Consider the following 22,057-nt stretch of genomic DNA (forward strand, 5'->3'; position numbering starts at 1 on the left):
CAATTTTCCACACTTTGACTCAAATATCTGAATGACTTGAGTCTGGCATTAACATGTGCACTCAACATTACTGTAAATGACTTAAATCCTTGATTAAGAGAAAATCAAAACAAACAACACAATGAATCACAATCACTCCACTCAGCAGTTTTAATAAAAACACATATTGTGTAACTTATTGCATACCAAGTGTCAAAGGTCAGGGACAGTTGAGACATTTCAGTATTTCCTTCTCCCAGCTGGTTCCCCCACTCACAGACACATCCCATGTTATATACTGCAGAACAGAGTGAGGATCTGATCTGGCATAACTACTGTCACATATGTGACACATTAGTCCACCAGTCAGCTGCTACACAGGACGGAGTGTACATATTCACAAGTGTCAAAAGTGCTCCAAGCCAATGTTTTTCATCCCAGTCAGCAAAATTATTTGGTTTGGATATTTTCAATCCAAACTGGTGTCCTCCAACACTTCTAGGCTATAGAACGTCAAACCTAATGGAGCATTTCATACTTTTAATATGCTACAATTATGTGTAGGAGTTTTACTGTATACTAGGAAATGGTGCATAATATCTGATTGGATTGTAAAATCACCTGCCATTCTATGCTTTTCACCCCAGTCATTGCTTATGAATCGATGATCAGCTACAATTATATGTAGGAGTTTGTACTGTATATTTTATGAAACGGCACATACTAAGTGATTGGGCTGCAAGTTATAAAATCGGCATTCTTTGCTAGACCAATTTCAGCGTGAATAGACTTGCAATAGTGAGTACTTTAATGGTGAGCTAAAGTTGAATAACGTGAAGGCTAATGAGTAAGACTACAGTGCATATAGTGCTCTAGGTCACATGCATTTCTAAAATGTCATGTATGTCCTTTGGCATTGCAGTTGCCATGGGAACAGTAATTAACCTTTGATATTTCATTCAAAGCTGTGAATTTAAGAAATGTATTATTTGATCAGAACATTTTAAAATGACAAATTGCTTTACCTGCAGTTTGTCAAACAGCAATTGTGTTACATCACAAGCCACAGGTCTATTAGCTGCTGACATTCTGTGTATTTACCCCGGTGACATGGCCTTGGTGGTATTATCCCAAAGCTTTACCAGCTTGAACATCTAAAAAGGAATGCAACCGACAGTTGTGCAAAACAGCAAGCTATCTCATACACATACATACAATTGGCAATTAATTTGAACAGGAGAAATTCACAATTAAATCAAAGGGGAGAAATTCACACATCTTGCTTTTTCACTTGTCTTCAACCAAATTAACTCAGCAATTTTCAAAGTGTTAATAAGAAAAAGTTACTTTCTTTAAACTTTCTTTCTACAAATTTCGTTGTCATTGTTTTGTCCTCTAGCGCTTCTCCCAAAAAAACAAACATAACAGACACCGATGGAATAATAATTGTTTTGATTAACATTCCACAGAGAGGCCTGTCTGATAAATCAATCGACACCATGCCATAATGAGTACTAAGTCCCTGATCACACATCTCATTCGTGACATCATTTAGGATAAGTGTAACAATAAAAGACTTTCTGTAGAGGATTTTTTAAAGTGCAAATTCGCATTTAAAGGCACAGTATGCAACAATTATGCTTCAGGATTAGGGTTAGGATAAGCAGTTTAACCTTAAAATAACAGCTTAAAAAAAATTGGGGCGCTACAATGACATTTAATATGGAGAATCGCGTCGTTGCCATTGGCATAGCAGGGTCGATAGGCATATAACTGCGTTATGTAGTTTTACCTGCCGCAGCCCGCCGCACTGACTTGCTTACCTTGTGCCAATCTAGTAAGTAGCTTATTTGCCGTCTTGCTTAGTCTTGTGTTGCACTTGCTTGATGTTGTTGACTGTGTAAGGACAGTCGTTGAGTAACTAGTGTGTCATAATGTCAAAGTCAGCACATTTCAAGAGATTTCGTTAGTTTTAGCTGCTAGCATACCTTTAGCGAATAGCTATTGTTGCATACTGTACCTTTATATAATGACAGAAGCATGTAAATCTGCATTTGCCCATGCATACGTTGAATGGAAGTAAATGGAAAACGATTGCACAGCGTGACTACCCTTTAAGACAGATATATGATTCATCAAAGTAGCTTTATGAAATTAAGCTTGTTTTAACTCAGTATGTTGACTGACACAGTCAATCCTAAAAGAGCTGCTGCATTTCTCAGCAACGGAAATTAAACCTGTGCGCGCTTAGTCAACTTCAAGTCTACTTTGCAAGAAATCCTCAGACTCTCCATTGTCATAGAACAGGTACTTGATGAGCCGTCCAGGCAGAGAAAGGCTGTCCATTCGCCTCAGTCTCTGGTGTCCCACTAGCTGGCGGATCTTCACCCGGCACAGATGAATCAGGGAGAAGGGTGGCTCTGAAATTTTCAAGGACATTTCAAGGTCATTGAATTCTGACAAATTGAGAACTTTTTGAGAACTCTCCTTAAAACAGTGATCCCAAAGTGTGGAGAATGAGAAGCCTAAACAGCCCATTACAGGTAACAAATTAAGTGTGACGCAGCTCTTACAGCATAGTAACCTTTTGTTATGAGTTTATAGCCTGTGTCGTCATCCTGAGTAGAAAATTACAAACACCTGGTAAAAAAAATAACAGTACTGCCAAAAGGTGGCAAGCCATGAACAGTATTTATCGCTTTGAACATAAAGTAAAGTAAGACAACAAGGGGAAAAAAAAAACGTACTTGATTTATACTTGAGGTATTCCCAATCCTTGTTGCTGTTCAGAAGTTGAATGAGTCTTGAACACAATTTCACATGACCCACGTAATCTAGGAGGAGATCAATTATAGTTCCTACCCATGGAGAGTGAGAAGGATCTGCCATCACCTCACAGAACTGAAGGAAATATTAAGAGGAAAACGCAGTTCAAAGCCTCAACATCAGAAAACAATACCAGAGGTTATAAATTAACTCAAAGATTAAAGTCTCCCTAACCTGTGCAGTTGTTGAATGAGGAGCTGCAAATCCTTGTAGGTACAGATCCTCCCTATTTGTACGCCTAATCCTGATTGGAGGATGTGTGCCTTGTCCATAAACACAAGAGAAACAGGCGTTGGCATCACATCCATTGTCCAGTAAGAGCTTGAACATGAGTCTGTGCCTCCTACAGAATAGGAGAGCACCTGGGAAGTTGGTTAGGTGTGTTGGCATGCTGGCATTCACATTGGCACCATACTCTAACAGCAAAGAGACCATCTCGATATCTCCCTTCCTCACAGCTATCAGAAGAGGGTTGAAGGTATCCAGATTGGGGTCAGCACCAGCCGCCAGAAGCATGGAGGCTGCGTCTATGTTGCCGCTGCGTACCAGGAAGTAGAGTGCGGTGCTGCGGCGGTCCTCATACATCTCGGAGTGGTTGGGCGACAGCTGGGTATTGACGTCAAAGCCTGCCTCGATGAGGATCTCCAGGATGGTATCTCTTTTAGACTCTGCTGCAAGGTGAAGTGGACTTATACCACTGTGTCTCACAACGTCTTTGTCGGTGCGTGGAAGCAGTAACAACACAACTCTGCCCAGAGGGTGAAAAGAAGTTGACCTTAAAATTCAGTTGTACAAAGACCTGGGCTTCATTTTTTCATTGACATACACAAACATGACCTCAGTTGGCACCCCATATTATGAGAATATAATTTGGGTTTTACCTTACATTCAGTTTGACTGATACTTATATAAAACAAAAGCCCTTCTTACACTCTGTAATCACACATTAACACCACCACTCACCCCACATGTCCATTCTTTGATGCAACATGAAGAGGGGTTAGTCCTGCTTTAGTTGTTGTGTTCACATCTGCTCTCAGAGACAGAAGCAGCTTCACCACCTCTTCATGACCATTCTTGGATGCTTCATACAGAGCTGTTGCTCCATCCTTAGCTTGAGTGTTAATATTTCCTCCTGTGTAAATAAAGATATGTATATAAGAGGTACTTCATGAACCTTAACAATAAGTATGAAAAAGAATAAAGACAATATTTGGATCATGACATAATTTAATAGGTCACTGTGGTCATGGAGCCAGGACATGGTCTGAAGAATAAATGCAGCAGTAAACTTAAAGAAGCATTCCGGATCAATTGCTATTCGCTAACGATATGCTAGCGGCTAAAACTAACGAAATCTCTTGAAATGGGCTGTCTTTGACATTATGACAAACTAGTTACTCAACAACTGCCCTAACACAGTCAAACATCAAGCAAGTGCAACACAAGACAAAGCAAGATACTAGTTACTAGTTCGGCAGACAGTAGAAAGCCGGGCGGCGTTAGGCAATCTTACATTTAGCGGTTATATGCCTATGGACCCTGGTATGGCAATGGCACGGAGGCGATTCTCCAAATTAAAAGTCATTGTAGCGCCCCAATTTTTTTCAAGCTGTTTTAATTTTAAGGTAAAACTGCTTATCCTAACCCTAAAGTATAATTGTTGCATAATGTTACTTTAAGATAAGACTTGTAAATAAATACAAGTATAGTATATGGGTCTAAAATGATATATGTGTGAAGTCAAAGATTCAAATCAATTCAGAAACTTAACTTATTACACGGCTCTTCTTAATGCTGTAGAATGCTCCATTCACTTGAATGGGGCTTCCCAACGTTCTGCGGTCAACTATTTTCCGATAACTGACCGTTGCTATGCAGTTAATAACCGCTGTCAAGGAAAGTGGCCTTTTTGCCTCTGATTCACATCTTTCGTAGCACTCCGCAAGTAGTACGGTAACTTATCAAGGGAGTTTCAGCGGACGGTTGAGCAGCTGTGTTCTAAAGAATGTTCAACTGTCTTTGAAGTTCAACGTCTTTGGCGAACTATTTCTCTGCTTTTTAACACTACGTATAGTAACAAAAACAAATACATTGTAAAAAGACACACTGTGTTAAGTAATTTTTTTAGTTTTAGCCGTATAATAAGCGGGATAATGTATAGAACGCCGGTCATTGTCGGGAAAATAAGCCCCTTCACGGTGAATCAACACCCCTCCGCTTCGCATCGGGGTGCTGTTCGCCCTGTCGGGGCTTATTTTCCCGACAATGACCTGCGTTCTATACATTATCCCTTACTTATTACACGGCTCTTCTTAATGCTGTAGAATGCTCCATTCACTTGAATGGGGCTTCCCAACGTTCTGCGGTCAACTATTTTCCGATAACTGACCGTTGCTATGGACTTAATGACCGCTGTCAAGGAAAGTGGCCTTTTTGCCTCTAATTCACGTCTTTCGTAGCACTCCGCAAGTAGTACGATAACTTATCAATGGAGTTTCAGCGGACGGTTGAGCAGCTGTGTTCTAAAGAATGTTCAACTGTCTTTGAAGTTCAACGTCTTTGGCGAACTATTTCTCTCCTTTTAAACACTACGTATAGTAACAAATGCATTGTAAAAAGACACACGGTGTTAAGTAATTTGTTTGTTTTAGTTGTAACCGTATAATAAGCGGGATAATGTATAGAACGCCGGTCATTGTCGGGAAAATAAGCCCCTTCAGGGTGAACCAACACCCCTCCGCTTTCGCGTCGGGGTGCTGTTCGCCCTGTCGGGGCTTATTTTCCCGACAATGACCTGCGTTCTATACATTATCCCTTACATATTTAGTCTAAGATAACTGAAATGGAAGACCCTGCACAGCTTCAGCTCCTATAATCTGACAATCTGGGCCAATCTGACAGCTGAACTCTAGCGCTCAAAGGGGCGCATATGAACCCTCAGAATGAAGAGTGTCAAGCCACTGGCCAGAGTCAAATATTTGCCACAGCCTTGCTGGCAAAACCCTTTGCTTTCCATGCTAGTTTAAACCTCCAAAATCTTGATGAAACTCACCCTGTTTAATAAGGAACTTCAGTACTTCTGTCCATCCTCCCTGGGCAGCTGTGAACAGTGCCTCGATGCCAAAAGTATTTTTGGTCCATATCTTCGCTCCAGCTTCCACCAGTTGCTTACACATGTTGACATTTTGATTTTGCACTGCTTCTTGTAAAGGTGTGACTCCATTATTATTGCCCCTGGAGGGATTGCCTCCAGATTTCAGAATAAGCTCCACCATCTCCTCATTTGCCTTCTCACAAGCTGGAAACAATAGCAATTTTAGTTCCATCATTGTCACTCGTTTTGACACCATATGCAGAAATAAACATTATAGATATTTAAACTTGATTTATGACTAATCACCTTGAACAATGTATTTTATTTTGATACCTTTGAAGAGCGCTGTTTCTCCTAATGTGTTGGCTATGTTAGGATCTCCTCCAGCTGCAAGGAGACACTGGACACATGAGAGGTGTTTATGACCAACAGCCAATATCAGAGGGGTTTGGTTATTGTGGTCACCCTTGTTGATAAGTTGAGGAAAAGCTATATGTACGGATGGAAAAATAAAAAAGGAAATGACTAGAAATAGCAGTAGTATTACTAGTACCACAACAGTTAAAGCAAACAGAGACTGCAGCCATTATTCTGAGGAGCGAACAAATGAACAGTGAATACCATGAAAACAACATTCACTCATTGAGAAAAAAGAACTGTTGTTTTTCAGTAACTTATTTTTCAGCCATACCTTTTATAAGCACCTTCAAACAATCCAAAGAACCATAGTATGCAGCCTCATGCAAATGTATCCAACCCTCCGTGTTTGGTTTGCTCAGTCTCTCCGCAGGCTCTTTCTGTACAATGTCTCTCACTGTTTCGGCATTATTCTTCCAGATAGCTGAATTTAAATGGGATACAGCACTGCAAAAAAAAATAGTTATTTCCATTAACATAAAGTTGAATTGTTGTGTTGGCTAGCCAACTAGTGAATTCATTATGCCAAGTGGATATGTTTTTTTGGGCTACATCTACCCAGGTAAACTACTAAGAGTTAAAGAAGAATCTTAGAATCTCTAAGCGTAGGATTAGTAGTGAATTTACATGGAGAGATCCTTACTCCTCAGGTTCCACTGTAACCTCCAAAGATTCCTTTCTTTTTCTCCGAGCCAGTAACTTCTCCCTGTCTCCAGGAAAGGAATGTTCGGTCTTGTTTTCGTCGCTTTGGCCTTCACTGTAAACAGACAGAAATAGCAGAGGTTCCAAAAATGCTCATGTGTACTGCTATAAAACCCTTCTTATACAGTAGGTGATGAAAATAAGATAAAAGATTGTTGGTGAATCTACATGTCTCTACACAAGTACACCTGTAAAATGTCACCTGGAGGGATTGACATGTTGGGGTGGATTGGCAGGGGCAGGGACGTTCTGAGTGGGCATAGCAGCTTGTCTGCTCGCTGCATATTGTCTTCGGACCTCAGGAAATGCAGTCTTGTTTTCGTCCTGTGAGGGCTCCAACTGATTTTGTGCAGGTGGTGAATATCCTGACTGTTGAGCCGGTTGTGAAGGGCCGTGGGCATCCGTAAAACTGCGCTCAATGGCCAGCTGAATTAGCTCTTCGTCAGATAAGTGACCGTAGACACTGTAGTCTTCAAAAGCTTGGTTAGTGGGTGTATGCCTGGTGACACTAGCAGCCGCCATGATGAACTATGTAAAGGATGAACATGTGATCAGTCACCGAAGCTCAGCAATCACATAAAACATTTTAACTCACTGTCTCAGCCCCCTCCCCTCACTAATACTTTCCAAAATATGGCGACAAAGACAAAATGCATGTCCAGGAAACACAAGAGCCTATGTATCAATTTCATCTGACAGGCAAGAAAGAATATGACCCATCCTAATTTTTCAAATTTGTAGGAGACCAGGTGGAAATCCTTTCTCTCCCGCTACCTTGTGGGTGAATTTAGGGAAGAGGCGGGAGGTCTATCATAAAATCAAGTTTAATTTGTTTCGTTTTTTAAGTTGCCCTATATCTAGTTGCTTAGCTGTCCGTAACTTGTTAAGTTAGTGCATAATTGTGAATGTATTGGATAATAATATATATACAGCGGGTAAAATAAGTATTGAACACATCATTTTTCTCAGTAAGTATATTTTCAAAGGTGCAATTCACATGACATTTCACCAGATGTTGGTAACAACCCATGTAATCCATACATACAAAGAAACCATAACAAATAACTTTAAAAATGAAGTTATGTGTAATAATGTGAAATGACACACATAAAAAGTATTGAACACCCTTACTGATATTTATATATGGGCCATTCTACCGAATTGGTGCAAAGTGCGGTCCCTCAACAATAAAAACTATTTTCAAAACAATTAAGTATTTAGCCATAGATATTTACTAAGAAAAGGTTATGGTCTATTTAAACCCAAGGCATTAAATGAGATAGTGATAAGTTAAATGTATACAAAATCATCATTTATAGGGTACTTTCTATTGGGAAGTAGCTGTCCCCTAGCCTGACGATGTCATACTCATAATATGAGTCTGATGCTGAGCCATTGGGCTGTAATTATGGGTCGTGTTTAACCGAACCAGGAAAAAAACATTCCTCGTCGCTCAATTGGATACCTACCAGTGGTGGTCCGTCAGGGCCTTCAAGGCCTTCTCTGCTGGCCTAAACATCATCAGAAAATAAATGTAATAAATACATTTAATTTTAATATTTTCTTTTCATAAATATGTATTCAATTATTCCTCATAGTCCATTATCTTCATTTCATAGCTTCCAGCGTTGTTAATTTATGTTAGAGCTTTCATCCAATCATATTTCAGCTATCATGTGTTGCCACGCTCCGAGAAACCTTCCCCGAGAACAGAATTCTTCCCTGAGGCCTTCAGAATTCACATTGAAGGCCCGTGTACATCTGATTGGTTTTCACAACTGGATGTTTCAGTTCATTTAAGTTGAATGAACTGAAACAGACAGTTGTGACAACCAATCAGATTTCGAGTTGGCGACACTGGGCCTTCTAGAAGGCCCGGAATATTTCTTTCCTCGCGTTGAACGTGACACGTAAACGTCCTTTGATTGGATACTGAGGCAGACCGGTGCAGCGCTTCAGTGCTCAGTTTAGCTGGCTAATGCGAAAACGGAAAACGACGTACATCGGTTTCAATGCTTATTATGCTAGTTGTTTCAATTGGTAAGACTAAATATAATTACATTAACCAACTCAAATAAACTAGTTTACACCAACTTCATAATTCCAGTTTTTGATACAATTACAACGCCATTTTCAAGACGGAACTTTCAAGAAAAACTGGATATCGTGAGGATGGGAAGTATAATGAAACTGCTTTGCAGGTGGGACAATGCGATGTTTAGTGGACAAACTTGTTTAAGCTCTCATACTTTCGGTAGACTTAATAAAACTTTGTAGACTAATCCCTGAAAATCGCCTTTTATTTTTAAGTTGTGACAGTAATATCCAAGCGATCATATAACTGAGAGTTTACTACTCTCAATGTATTGTTAATACGGGTGTATTGATTTTAAATGCTCCGGAAATATTAATAAAGTCTGTTGTACACGACTATGTTAAGGTGATGGAATGCTCACTTATACTGCCTTTCTGGATAAATATAATGGTTCGAGAGCCATGGCGTCATAATGATAGTATTAGGAGGTGGATTCACTCAGTTTAACATCGTGTAGGACATCGCTGAAGGCCCAGTCGTGAAATGCACGGACCGCCACTGATACCTACAACTAATCAGAGCAACATAGTATGACCATCTGATACATTAAAACTTTTACCGGATCCGGTAGGAAGGACGGCAAAAACGTATTTTCGATCGACAAATGCCTTGATCGCGTTTCTCTGTTCCTCTTTCAAAATGAATGCGCTGTCAATATGTGTGAGATATGCCTGCTCACGTACTTATTAGCAGCAAGGCTAGCTAGCTACTGTGTTTCAATGGATTTTTTGTCTAAGCGTTAGCAATAACCTATCAATAATGGTCTAGAGCGCTTCAGTTAAGACCTACAATCCTCAGCAACATTCGTGTTGCACATACACAACTAACCAAGTCAATGTAGACATAAAAAAGTCGTGTAGATAGCTTAAATCACATAAAATATGTCCCACTAAGGTCCCGAGACGCCGCCATCTTGGTTTGAGTTATAATCTATCTATCTAATCAACTCAAGCGTTGGTTGGTCATCTGTCCATCATCGTATAAAGCCCGCCCTGACAATTTGATTGGTCCGACAGAATCCTACCTTCTGATATCGCTCCCCAACTAGCTCAGCGCCAGACCGAATCTCCCAGACCAAAAATTTTGTGGGCGGAGTTCGGCTGGTATCCAGGCAAGATGTCCCCCACCCTGACATCTAAATTTCAATTTCTGTAGATAACACTTAAAACTATTTTTAGATTTTTTTTAATAGTGTTATTTCAAATATCTTTATGATTTAGTTTAAACAGAAGTTGTAAGATTTAGATTTATTGTGGGTTTAATTTTTAAATAAATAAACTAACTCAAAAAAACATGTCCCCAGTTTTCACTACCGAAACACAAGAGTTTTAGTCCATTGGCTGAGCCTGTGTTTTAGCCACAACCCTGCAATTTTGACCAGGCAGTAACACTGCATCCCTGTCCCTCATGGTTGAATTGTAAGTAGCTAAATCCCATAGTTTTGATATAAATGTGTTCCAAAGTCTGAAAATCGATGTGTAACCTTAATTATAGTCACTACCGAACGAACACATATTCTCTTCAATTTAGTAAACTTTTTTGGGCTTTATGCAAAGTATAATGTTTTTGTGTGTGTACCTCTTCAAAGACGTGAATACTAGCCATGTGTTTGCTACCATTCTTTAGTTATGTTCAAAGTAAGCTAGAATTGTCACTACTGAAACAGTCACTAACGAAACATATGGTGAAGTTTCGGTAGTGACAAAATGAAATGGTAAGTAGTTCAATCCCATAATTTTGAAATATATGTGTTGTGTGGACTAAAGGGTGGCCCTGAGCACCTTTTTGGAAGTTTTTGGGAGAGAAATGAAAACCAAAGTGTGCAAGCTCCTCTTCAACAACCATGACCAGTACACACAGCTACAATTCCTGCACAGATCTCTGAAAGAAGACAAAGCTATTCTTCACATTGACTGAGTGGTTTTCAAACTTTTTTAGCCCAAGGCACACCAAAGGGCAAGCCAAAATCTCAAGGCACACCTGTATTTATTTCCGTGCAAAATAGCCTCTATAACATGTGTTATCACTCTGAAAATGTTTATTTGTATTTACTAATGTTATAGGGAAAGGTGAAATCACTGAGGGTCATCCGATTAGAATGAAGGGGAAAAAAAGGGAGACTTGGATATCCAGTTGAATCATAACTCTTTGTATTAAATACTTGCACAACACAATGAATGCGTGGAGGTGGGTGTATGTAGTAAAGCACAAACAGAAAATATACATTCATAACTCTGTAGTACCATTTGACAACCAAGTACAAGAAAGTGCAAAAGTGCCCGCTGCAACTCCATCCGAATGTGCCGTAAAGCAAACCAAAAACAATTGCATCGTGCTGAGTGGAGTCATGTGACCAGCGTGATTTCGATATGGTAATTTGCCTTAACTGGGCAACTTAACAAGCGTTTACTATGGCCTTTTTAAACAACTAATGGCAAATACAATTTGACAAAAAACTATATTACTCATCAAATATTAACTGACAAAATAATTCAAATCACTACTAATTTATATTTGAATCAGCATTTAAACATTTGATATTACATATTTGCTATTTTGCCTACTTACAAGCTAGTGACAAACATGTGCCTGTCGTTGCTCGCATATTTTTTTTAATTCTTGGTGGTACTGAAGAGAGAGCCACTCGCAAGTCCTGTTCAATGGAGAGGCTTGACCTCCGGTTGCTCTTCATGTAAACTAGAGTAGCGAATGCTAACTCACACAGGTAGGTAGTGGGGGAAAAAATGTGTTTAATCGCGTGGCTGGAGATTGTTGGGTACTCTGATGCAGAAGCCAACCAAAACTCATCCAGTGGGAGCACGCTAAATTTGAGTTTCATTGTGCGGTCCATACGGAGCTCTGCGCATTCCTCTCTCTCCCTCAAAATTAGCTTTTCTGTTGAGGATTCCTGATTGAATGGGTTTCGAATCTTATCAGACACTTTAACACAATCCAACAAACGGTCTTGCTGCCTTAGGTTCAGATCCCTCGCTCGTTTAAAGAAGGCCAGGTTTCTCTCAACATGAAAGGGATGTTTGGTTTCCAAGTGCCTCTTCAGTTTACTTGGCACCATGTTAGCATTAGCCAACTTCTCCCGACAGATGACGCACTCGGGATGGGGGACGTTGACATCCCTGGTCCAGCTGAACCCATAAGACCGGTAGCTTTCGTGATACTGTCTACTGACAGTCTTTCTTTTCTTCTCTTTAGTTGGTTCTTCTACGCTGACTATCTGTGGGTTGCTCCTCACAAAGCGATCCATTTTTGTCTTTGTTAATGATGTTTGAGCAAAACTAGCTAACCGCAATCCGTTATTGTTGTTTGACAGGACAACATTCTTTGTGTGTTGCGGCTCCCGCTGTGCGTGAGAGCTGTTCGAACGCGCCGCCAAGCTCATTAACTTGTAGGCTGTATGTGCCACCAAGGCTGATATTTTGTTACAAATCTTACTGGCGTTAAGCCATCTATTCTGAAATTTTATTGCAAAATTTGTATGGCTGTCACAAAATCCCACGGCAAACCGTTTGGGAACCATTGGCTTGGAGCATGGATGGGCGACCACTTGGGGCCCTAGGATTGTGAGATCATCAAGTTCCTCCTATTAGATAAGGGGGGAAGAATGAGAAAATCAATTTGATGTGGGGGGATCATTAGCCTACAGCTGGGAAGCCCCTAAACTTTCTCAGCAGCTTTTTAGGCCCCTTACCTGTATCACCTCCTGGAAGCAAAATTGACCAATGACTTGTCGATGAAGCTGTCATCATAGAGACCGTCAGTCTTTAACTGGTCGAAATGGTCCATCCAGAACTGAGTACATTCACTCCGCAACGTACACCACCAGCGTTCAATACGTTGGTTCCCCATGCATGGACCTAGTGTGACACAGTCTGGGGAAATGCCGTTTTCACTGCCGTGCATAAAACTTTGCATTGCGGCAATGTGTGTGTTCTCCGTCCCGTGATCCAATCTCACTTTCAATGGGCGACCATGCTGCATTACTGAATGAAATACCCCGCTATAAGACGTGGGTCGCTGTTAGTTAAGTGGGTGTTTAGCCAGATCATATTTAGCGAGAACCCATCAATGCAACTGCTGATGCATATCCCATACGGCTTCAATTTGTCTTATCCATCTATGTGCCACACATAATTCGGGCCACGACTGACATAGACTCTACGTCTCAGACGGTGCTGTGCACGGCGATCCACGCCACCACCATCCATTTAACGCCACAAGAGACGAACGGTCTCTCTGTCGTAGATGATCCCTGCCATCCAACACTTCTGTTGCATCCACCTGTAACCATGTCGTTGGCCAGAGGACTGTAATGGGCGATGTATGAAATCGACTACTTCTCCGATGTCCGCCTTATTGCGTCTTCACTACAGCTGATACCACTGAAGTGCTCTTTCTAAAGTTTGTTTACTAATATTAATGTTGTGCTCCTTAGATAATCGAGCCAACATTTCAGCATTTGTATACCTCCGTCTGAAATAATCTTCAATAATTGGTCCTTGTGAGAAGTTATCTCAAAATAATGAGATACTATCTCAAAGTAATGAGATGATGTGTCAAAATAATGAGATACTTTCTCGAAATAACGAGATACTATCTCAAAATAATGAGACGATATGTCAAAATAATGAGATACTATCTCAAAATACAGGATACTATCTCAAAATAATGAGATGATATGTTAAAACTAGAATGCGTTTCGTGAACGAACTGCGAGAGTGTGCTTGCTCTGTTGCGGCCATGACCGAGAGAACAAGTGCCTTGGAATTGGGGCAGGTGTCAGCTCTCCAGCTCTCCCTGCTGGATGAGCATGCACAAATGAGTATGCATGAGTGAGTATGCATGAGTGAGTATGCATGACTGAGTAAACATGAGTGAGTATGCACGAGTGAGTAAACATGAGTGAGTATGCATGAGTAAGTATGCATGAGTGAGTATGCATGAGTGAGTAAACATGAGTGAGTATGCATGAGTGAGTAGAGCCCTGGTATGGAAGGTGTCTCTTAATATTCCTAGTTATGCAGTTGAATGGAGAGGGACAGAGAGAGAAGAGGAACCGTGCGCAGGTGTCAGTGAGAGTTGTCAGTGAATCACAGGTGCAAGCCAGTTTAATGAGCCTATTATGATGTCATAATGCCTCAAAGTTCTGCCATGCAAGTCTAAGGAGAAAAAAGGTGATGGAAAAAGAGGAATAAAAAAGGAGTGGCAAGGAGTACCGCCACGAAAAGTCATAGCAGCTTGCACCGGATCGGGCCGGACGTTTTGGTGTTTGAACGGCGTCTCTATCTCAATCGGGCGAGGAGTAGTTAGCTGCAAGAAAAACTACTAGAATAAAAAAAATAGTAAAAAACGAAGAACAATAGTGTGCTTCCCTTCGGGCAAGCACACTAATAATGAGTTGTGACCTGCATTTTTTATTTTTTTTTTACCTGGCGGAAACAAGGTTCCATATAAATGTGATGTTTCGTAGTGTCAATTTTTGGAAGAGGAAAAACATTCCAACACATTCTGAAAATACAATATAAAAATTGACGGTTCTTTTACTAGACATGTGTACTTGAGATATGGTACAATATACATACAGACAAAGTTTTGGGAATCATTTTTTTTTTTAATATTTCAGACCTGACTTTGCACCAATTCGGTAGAATGGCCCATATATGAGTAGATTGGAAACGCTTCTTTTAAAATTAATGATTGTAGTGCAAGTTGGATACACTGTTATAGTGATGAATACTAAAATAGCTATGTAAACTTCTTAAATACTCTGCAATATAATCAGTAGGCTTACCAGGTGAAATCAGGTATAGTCTTTGATTCTTGTATTGATAGCCACCATAACCAATGTTTCTATATAATGTTTTATAACCACACTCCATTCACTGATGTATGGGCATACAAAATGCACTGCTGAGCAAAGTTACAGAAAGAAGCACATCAACTGTCATGTGAAAATGCACTACAGAAACAGAGCTACTACTGATGGATTTTGAAAATATTGCATCAATTTCTTATATTATTTCCTATTTGGAAAAGAAAAACATCTTAGCAGAACAATTCAACAGATGACTCACCAAAGCAGAGTACCCCCTTTGCTGTGTTTTTAAAAATGCAGCTGTTTTTTTTAGATCATTTTCTTTGCAAAGCCTGCGTGTCCACTGTGGGTATGTTTGTCACTCTGGCCTTTACGAATGATATCAAGAGGCCACTTGATTCTGGGGTCAGAGATATATGACCTTTGATTTGCTATTTCAGCAGCTGAGACCATTCGGCTTACTTCTGAAATTACACACTTGGCACTAACGTTGAGACTTTTTTTTAATATCTGGAGACATTACTGAGCAGTGACAGGAGATCAAGAGGTAAATCATTCTACTGTCTGTAGCGCAGCTGACATGCAGAAAATGGCAAATTATCTTAGAAAGTTAAAGCATTTTCAGACATCTCTGTCACGTCCGTGCAGGGTCGCCAGTCCTCTATAGGGTGACGCTCACTCTAGAGCACCTAACACTAACCATTTTCTTCTACACTGGGCTACACCTGTGGTGATTACTTCCTACTAAAGCACTGGGTGTCCTTCCCTCTTCACTCTGTCATGGAGTTCTATTTCATCCTTACTGACCGCTAGACGGTGCTTTTAAGCACGGGATAATCCATCTCGCGCACGCGCAGATCGAACAATGTCACCTTGTGACCCCGATGACCCCCCGGATAGTTTATATCTTCCGGGGGGGTCAGGGGATCTGTTCCTTTCATCTGCTCACTCGCAGGTAGTTGGTGTGTTTGATAAGAAGCTAAGGAAGCTAAAGCTCGAATAAAGTGCTTAATCCTGTTCCGTGCTGTTGGCCTTGGGACACTGTCGGAGCTGCGAACATTCTCGCCCTCCAGAGGCCGCACTGATCGTTTCGATAAGTACTTTGGTCTTTTCTTAATTTATTGCTGGTTGCAACTATTGGCATCGCCTTCGCATGCCGATAGGTATGCAAGGCCGCAATTAATTCTGTTCATTGTGGTTGAAGTAGCGTCTTCGCCCTTCCCACCACTTAGGCAGTTCAATTACGTTGCCTAGACAGCTGTTGCCACTGGCCCGCTAAAAGTTTGTTTGGCCGCTGCTTCTACCAGCGCTCTAGGAGCACAGTTAACAATTCCCTAGGGGAATTACTTGTGTTTGGCAATCGTGGTGACGGCTGCGTGTTCGCCCCCTCTCCCACCGTTCATTTGTGTTTGCGAGTACTACTTTACTGTTGTTGTAGTCCGCTCCTTCTATCAGCGCTCTAGGAGCATAGTTAACAATTCCCTAGGGGAATTACTTGTGTTTGGCAATCCTGGTGACGGCTGCGTGTTCGCCCCCTCTCCCACCATTCATTTGTGTTTGCGGATTACTACGTTACTGGTGCTGTAGTCGCTCCTTCTATCAGCGCAGTTAATAATTCCCTAAGGGAATTACTTGCGTAATATTACCGGCAATAGCCTTTGTGAGTCGGATGGCTAACCCTAGACCGACATAACCTGAGGTATGGATGGCTCCTATTGAGGATGACTTTCCTGATGTTCCTCTGGTGGAGGAGAAAGGTGAGTGGATAGTGGAGGAGTTGTTTGATGTTCCTCTGGTGGAGGAGGAAGGTGAGTGGATAGTGGAGGAGTTGTTTGATGTTCCTCTGATGGAGGAGGACAATTCAAAAGATGAGGGGTCAGGCCGGCGTCCGGATGGAATACGTCCACTACACCACAGAGTTCCTGGACAACATCGAACCGGGCAACTCTGTCCACTGAGACGTGGATGCGCTGAATGCAGAGTTTACCACTGGCCACTAGGGGGTAGTATCCCACTAAAGACACTGACCGGCTCAGTTGAGTTAGGAGTCGGCCAGATTGAAGAAGAAGAGTAGGAAAAGCATGTTAGATATTACAGACGTTCCTGTTACAATTGGATAAAAGCATGGTAACCTTATTCATGTAAGTCCATTATAATTTTGTGTTATCATTTATCATCATTATTAAGTTCCTGATGATATTTATGTTAGATATGTGTGCATGTAGCTCATATTGTTATTTTGTGAATTGCTGCAGGACTTCTTCATCTTTGTCATTAAAATAATATACCTGACATTGAGGAGTGTATTTCTTCACTGAACACACTGTTCGCGCGGTGGCCAGCTGTCCTTCCATTTGTCGACCGGGGGGAAGCCAAACTGGTGGAGGTGCTCGGCGAGGTTTTGGATTTCCTGGTTTCGGGGTTGGAGGGGATTTACCGGTCCAGCCAGGGGAAAGGGGGGTTCGAGGCCTGCTGGCAGGCCTACCGATTTGAGTTGGCCATAGAGGAGCTCCTCTACGGCCACCCCCTCTCACACTTTGACCGCCATTTTTCCGCGTCACTGGGCACCTGCACAGTGAGCGAAAGAAGTGTCACCCACTGCAGGGGGTTTCTGGGGCTGGCCCCTTACACCAGTGCCTCCTTTGGCACTAACCCTCCACCAGTGTATACCTGGACAAAAAATCAGCAGCTGATCTCGCGGGTGGAAAGGCTGTGGTCCCTGACCTGCGTCCTTGAAGCTGCACCTGCTGTCATCGGGGCGGAGATGCTCAGAGTGGCTCTGGCTGACATTTTCGGCGGTACCACCAGAGACGTGCCATGGGGTGCCCTCCAGGGATCTGTCCTTCCCCCACTGCTCTCACTGACGGGGGGACTCACCGTGGAGAAGCTGGCGGAGGACTTGGCCGAGGGTCTGACTTTCCGGTTCCCCCACGTCTTTGGACGTGGGTTGGACCTCGTCAAGGACGCTGGCCACGACCCAAAAGAATGTTTGATCCTGGGTGTTGCGGACCTAGGATTAAACTTTTTCCCAAAAGTTGCATTCTGGGACAAGCACAGACATGCTTCTGCCCGGAGGTTGCCGAACCTCTTCTTGTCTCTCCACCGGGCGGACGCCGAGTTTGCATTTTGGGTTTCCCTACTTAAACGCACAGTGTGCCTTAAAAAACTTCACTGGCCCTCTTCTTGATTCCTTGGTCGTTTTAACATCTCTTGAATTTGTGCTGTAGTGTTCTTTTAAAATCGTTCTTTCATGTACTTTAAAAATCATGTTTAAATATACTTACATTTAAAAAAAAAAGTATATTAAAAAACAAAGATCAACTTGAAAATAATCAGTAAGTAATTTGTTAAAAAAAACTTCCCTTGTCTTAAATGTTGTTTGTTAACTCTAGTTTTGTTGTCCACATCCAACTAAAGTGTTTTTTATTGAGATTTGCTGTTGTATGAGGGCATAAGATGGCTCGTAGGCGGAATGGACATCCACCATTTCGTCGTTCTTTTGATGGGCGGTCTGGGAACCCTGAGAGTACCAGGTCGTCTATCCCTACTAGTGAATCTCATAATAAAACTGAGAAAAAATATTTTAAATTGTTACAAGCGGTCCACCATGCAGAGGTAGTTGAGAAAACCCAACGGTTACCGCAATTCCTGGTAGGGATGTTGAGACAGGTTAATAAGTTAACATCTTTTATTAAACCTTCGTCTCCAAACCCTGAGACAACTGCAATGGTCAAAGCGAACACAGATTTGTAGATGCATGCGAATATGAACATCTTAAAGCAGCATTATGACCAAGTAATTGCAGTGAGTCTACAGGACCTACCCCCGTTTGATCAGGTGGCATTAGATAAGGCTCTTGCCTATGGCAAAACAAGGTATAAACAACGACTAACAACCTTTTCTACCCTGCTACCCTGACAAAATTAGTTCAAACTGAAACACCGGTAGTATCTGAGACGGTTGGGGAAATTGCCTGCCTCGGTTTAGCTAACTACGATGAGCAGTGGCCAGCATTGAGGCTGGCGGCTGACTCAGGCGTTGAACTAGGCTCAAGCACTAACCCTGCTGTTAACAACATCCCTAGGTCTAGACCTAGCTCAGGCTCTAACCCTAACCCCAGTCTTAGGTCTGCTAGTTTTGGCCCCAACACTGGCCCTGCTGGTAACAACGTTCTTAGCCCTACACCAGAACCAGACCTTAACCTCAGTCTTAGTCTCATGCCTAACCCTAATCTCAACTCTAACCCTAATCTAAGCCCTAATGTTTAAAAATGTTTTACCATGTCTTTTTCCTCTTTTTGTTTTTTATCCCAAGGGATATCATAATTAGGGTAAGAATTACATTTTTGACCTGTGCCAGTGCCTATCCCACACAGCAATGTGTGGGGATTTTCCCCTACCCTAACCCTAATCTAAGCCCTAACCCCAACTCTAGTCCTAACCCTAACCCTGACCCTGACCCTATCCCTTGTAGGTATTTGCACAATAACAATAAGCACTTTATATTGGTGGAAAACAAACCATTAGAGTTTAACCAGCAATTTCTTCTTTGTGTGTGTTTTGGTGTGTCCTTGAGTTTTTGTGTTTTCCTTTAAAACAAATACGAGTCGTGATACCTCCAATGTCGACCTTCATGAACACCGAATGACCTTTGAGAACCTAAAAAGGAAAAAAAGATTTATGGGAAGATAACATAGAATACTTACCTTGAAAGAGGTCTAGTGTGCTAATGTTGATAGTGAAAACCGGAGTTAAAAATTCCTACTTTTGAGAAACCATAAGTGGTTGAAGTTTAATTTAAAGAATTGTGAGCCCGTGCATTCTGACTGCCTTCGGCAGCCAGAGCCTCTTTTCCTGCACCTAACCCCAATCCTGGTCCTATCCCCATTTCCAAATCTGAGAGGATGGTGCAGGTTATGCTACACAGAGTGGATAACCTTGGGTTGGAGCAAAACTGTAGTGAGAGGGTTCAGTTTGTTCCTTCTTTGCCATCTATTCCTGAGGTTGATTCTGCTGAGGTTGAGCTCCATCCAACGTTTGACTTGGGGTCGGTGGAAGACATTATGTCGAGTCCATCTGTGGTTGGGAGTGGGCTGGTAATTGGGGACAGTTTGGATTTGGTGACAGGAACGTCTGTAACTAGACCGGTGCTCTGGACTAATGTAGTGATAGAGGATTCTGATTCTATCTCCTCATGGAGGGATAGTGGGACAGTAAGGTCGCCTGAACCCCCTGAGGGGTCAGTAGCGGGGAGGGACCTGGGAGTGGATTGCCTTTTGGAGAAATCCACCTCAGTAGAAGATGTTCCATCTGGCCCTTCATGTAGCTTGGACCCTCTTGTTGCTGATTCTCCTCACCCCCTACAGAGACCAACCCGACATATGAACACCTACCAGAAAATCACGAAGTAAAGGTAAAGAAGCCTGTGTTGATTTTGGGTGATTCCAACTTGACGAAGATCCCTAAATACAACTATCCATCAGTCCAGATTGATAGCTTTCCTGGGGCGCAAATACACCACTTAAAGGGTATCCTAAAAAAACTGGACCCTTGCCCTTCTACTCAGAAAATAGTATTCTCCATTGGCCTCAACAACTGCCTTAGGGGGAACCTGAGTAACACTATTAAAAAGCAATTCGGTCTGTTGACTACAATGGTAGAAAGGATCTTTCCCCATGCCGAAATCTTTGTGCCATTAATTCAATTCTCTACACAGATTCCAGCGGTGGCACATCCTCTTATACAGGAGATTAACACATTTTACGAGCAATCGTATAGGGTGTTGAAAGGGGTGGTTGGGCATCGTTTTAAGGTGCAGCCTCACGATCCAGTCCATTGGACTAAAACGATTGCTTCTGAAATGTTAAATGTTTGGATGGAACAATTAAACTAGAGGCTGGGGGACCGAGAGTGCTCACCCCCATACACTCAAATGTCTCAAATGTTTTAAATTTGTCTATTCTTTATAATTTACAGGAGGCTGAGCGAACATTATTATAGAGGGGCCTCTTTTTTATTCCCACTCCTTTGGGAGTTAACAAGGACTGCTTGAAAAGAGATCTTTCTGCTTCCCACAGGAGACTCAAATTAATAGACCATTTTAAAGAGACTGAAAATTCAGCTCCGAGATTGTTTGTCGAGCCCTCGAGATGGGAACTTGATTCGGTCTCTGAATCTCTTCAGAGGCTGATCAGGCGTGACTCTAGGTGACTTGACAGCATCTTGTGTAGTATAAGACAAAAAAGAAACCTCTCCGGAAAAGAATGGTTAGCGTTAAAAGAGTTAAGACAAAATCAAGACATAGTTATAAAACCTGCGGACAAGGGGTCGGGGATTATCATTATGGACAAATCTCAGTATCTGACAGAGGCACATAGGCAACTCAATGATGCCAGACATTATGTGCCTTTGACTGGGTCCCTCCAGTTGGAGACCCAGTTTCAGTTACGAGAGATTGTCCAGAAACTCTATGAGAGAAAGTAGATATCTGCGAAACAAAGAAACTACCTTTTTGGTCCAGATCCTCCACGTCAGTGTAAATTTTATTTACTGCCCAAGATCCACAAAGATCCCGTGACGTGGACGGCCCCCCATGAGATTCCCAGCGGCCGTCCGATTGTCTCGGACTGCGGGAGCGAGTCTCAAAGGATAGCAGAGTACATCGACTTTTTCTTAAATCCCCTGTCGCAGAAACTTTTACTCTTGATGTAGACTCTTTATACACAAATATTGACACACAACTTGGTCTTAAAGCAGTCCGACAAATTTTGAATGAGTTTAAGGATCCGGCGAGACCGGACGAAGCCCTTCTCTCCTTATTAGAACTGGGTCTGACAAGGAACGACTTCGAGTTCAACTCGAAACAGTATCTCCAGGTACATGGGACTGCGATGGGGAAGAAGTTTGCTCCCGCGTATGCCAATATATATATGGCGAATTGGGAGCATTCTGTCTTTCCCAAATGTTCTAAAATCCTACTATTGTATGTCAGGTACTTGGATGATATTTTTGGAGTGTGGGGACATTCGGAATCGGAATTCCAACTGTTTATTAGCGCCTTTAATGGACACCATCCAGCCATTAAGGTAAAGTACAAAATGCACCTGGAGAAT

At 41.9% G+C, this 22,057-nt stretch overlaps 1 protein-coding gene across 3 annotated transcripts; it reads right to left on the minus strand.

Annotated features, from left to right (window-relative positions):
- Window positions 1-122: 122 nt before the first annotated feature.
- LOC308361317 (ankyrin repeat and SOCS box protein 2-like) lies at window positions 123-15,304 on the minus strand. Of its 3 annotated transcripts, XM_080833615.1 has the most exons (11): window positions 14,561-14,821; window positions 8,491-8,532; window positions 7,224-7,549; window positions 6,963-7,076; window positions 6,594-6,766; window positions 6,236-6,391; window positions 5,861-6,106; window positions 3,769-3,940; window positions 2,980-3,553; window positions 2,727-2,880; window positions 123-2,399 (listed from the first exon to the last, which is right to left on the minus strand). In XM_080833615.1, exons 1-11 carry the CDS (start codon window positions 14,636-14,638, stop codon window positions 2,227-2,229), a joined length of 2,208 nt encoding a protein of 735 aa, XP_080689741.1. In that variant the 5' UTR covers window positions 14,639-14,821; the 3' UTR covers window positions 123-2,226. The 3 variants fall into 3 exon arrangements, with proteins under 3 accessions (XP_080689741.1, XP_080689742.1, XP_080689743.1); XM_080833616.1 differs by lacking the exons at window positions 8,491-8,532; window positions 14,561-14,821 and adding an exon at window positions 15,206-15,304; XM_080833617.1 differs by lacking the exons at window positions 8,491-8,532; window positions 14,561-14,821 and adding an exon at window positions 14,923-15,103.
- Window positions 15,305-22,057: the final 6,753 nt, after the last annotated feature.

The sequence above is a fragment of the Sprattus sprattus genome (genome assembly GCF_963457725.1).
Source record: "Sprattus sprattus genome assembly, chromosome: 2".
Lineage (NCBI taxonomy): Eukaryota > Metazoa > Chordata > Actinopteri > Clupeiformes > Clupeidae > Sprattus > Sprattus sprattus.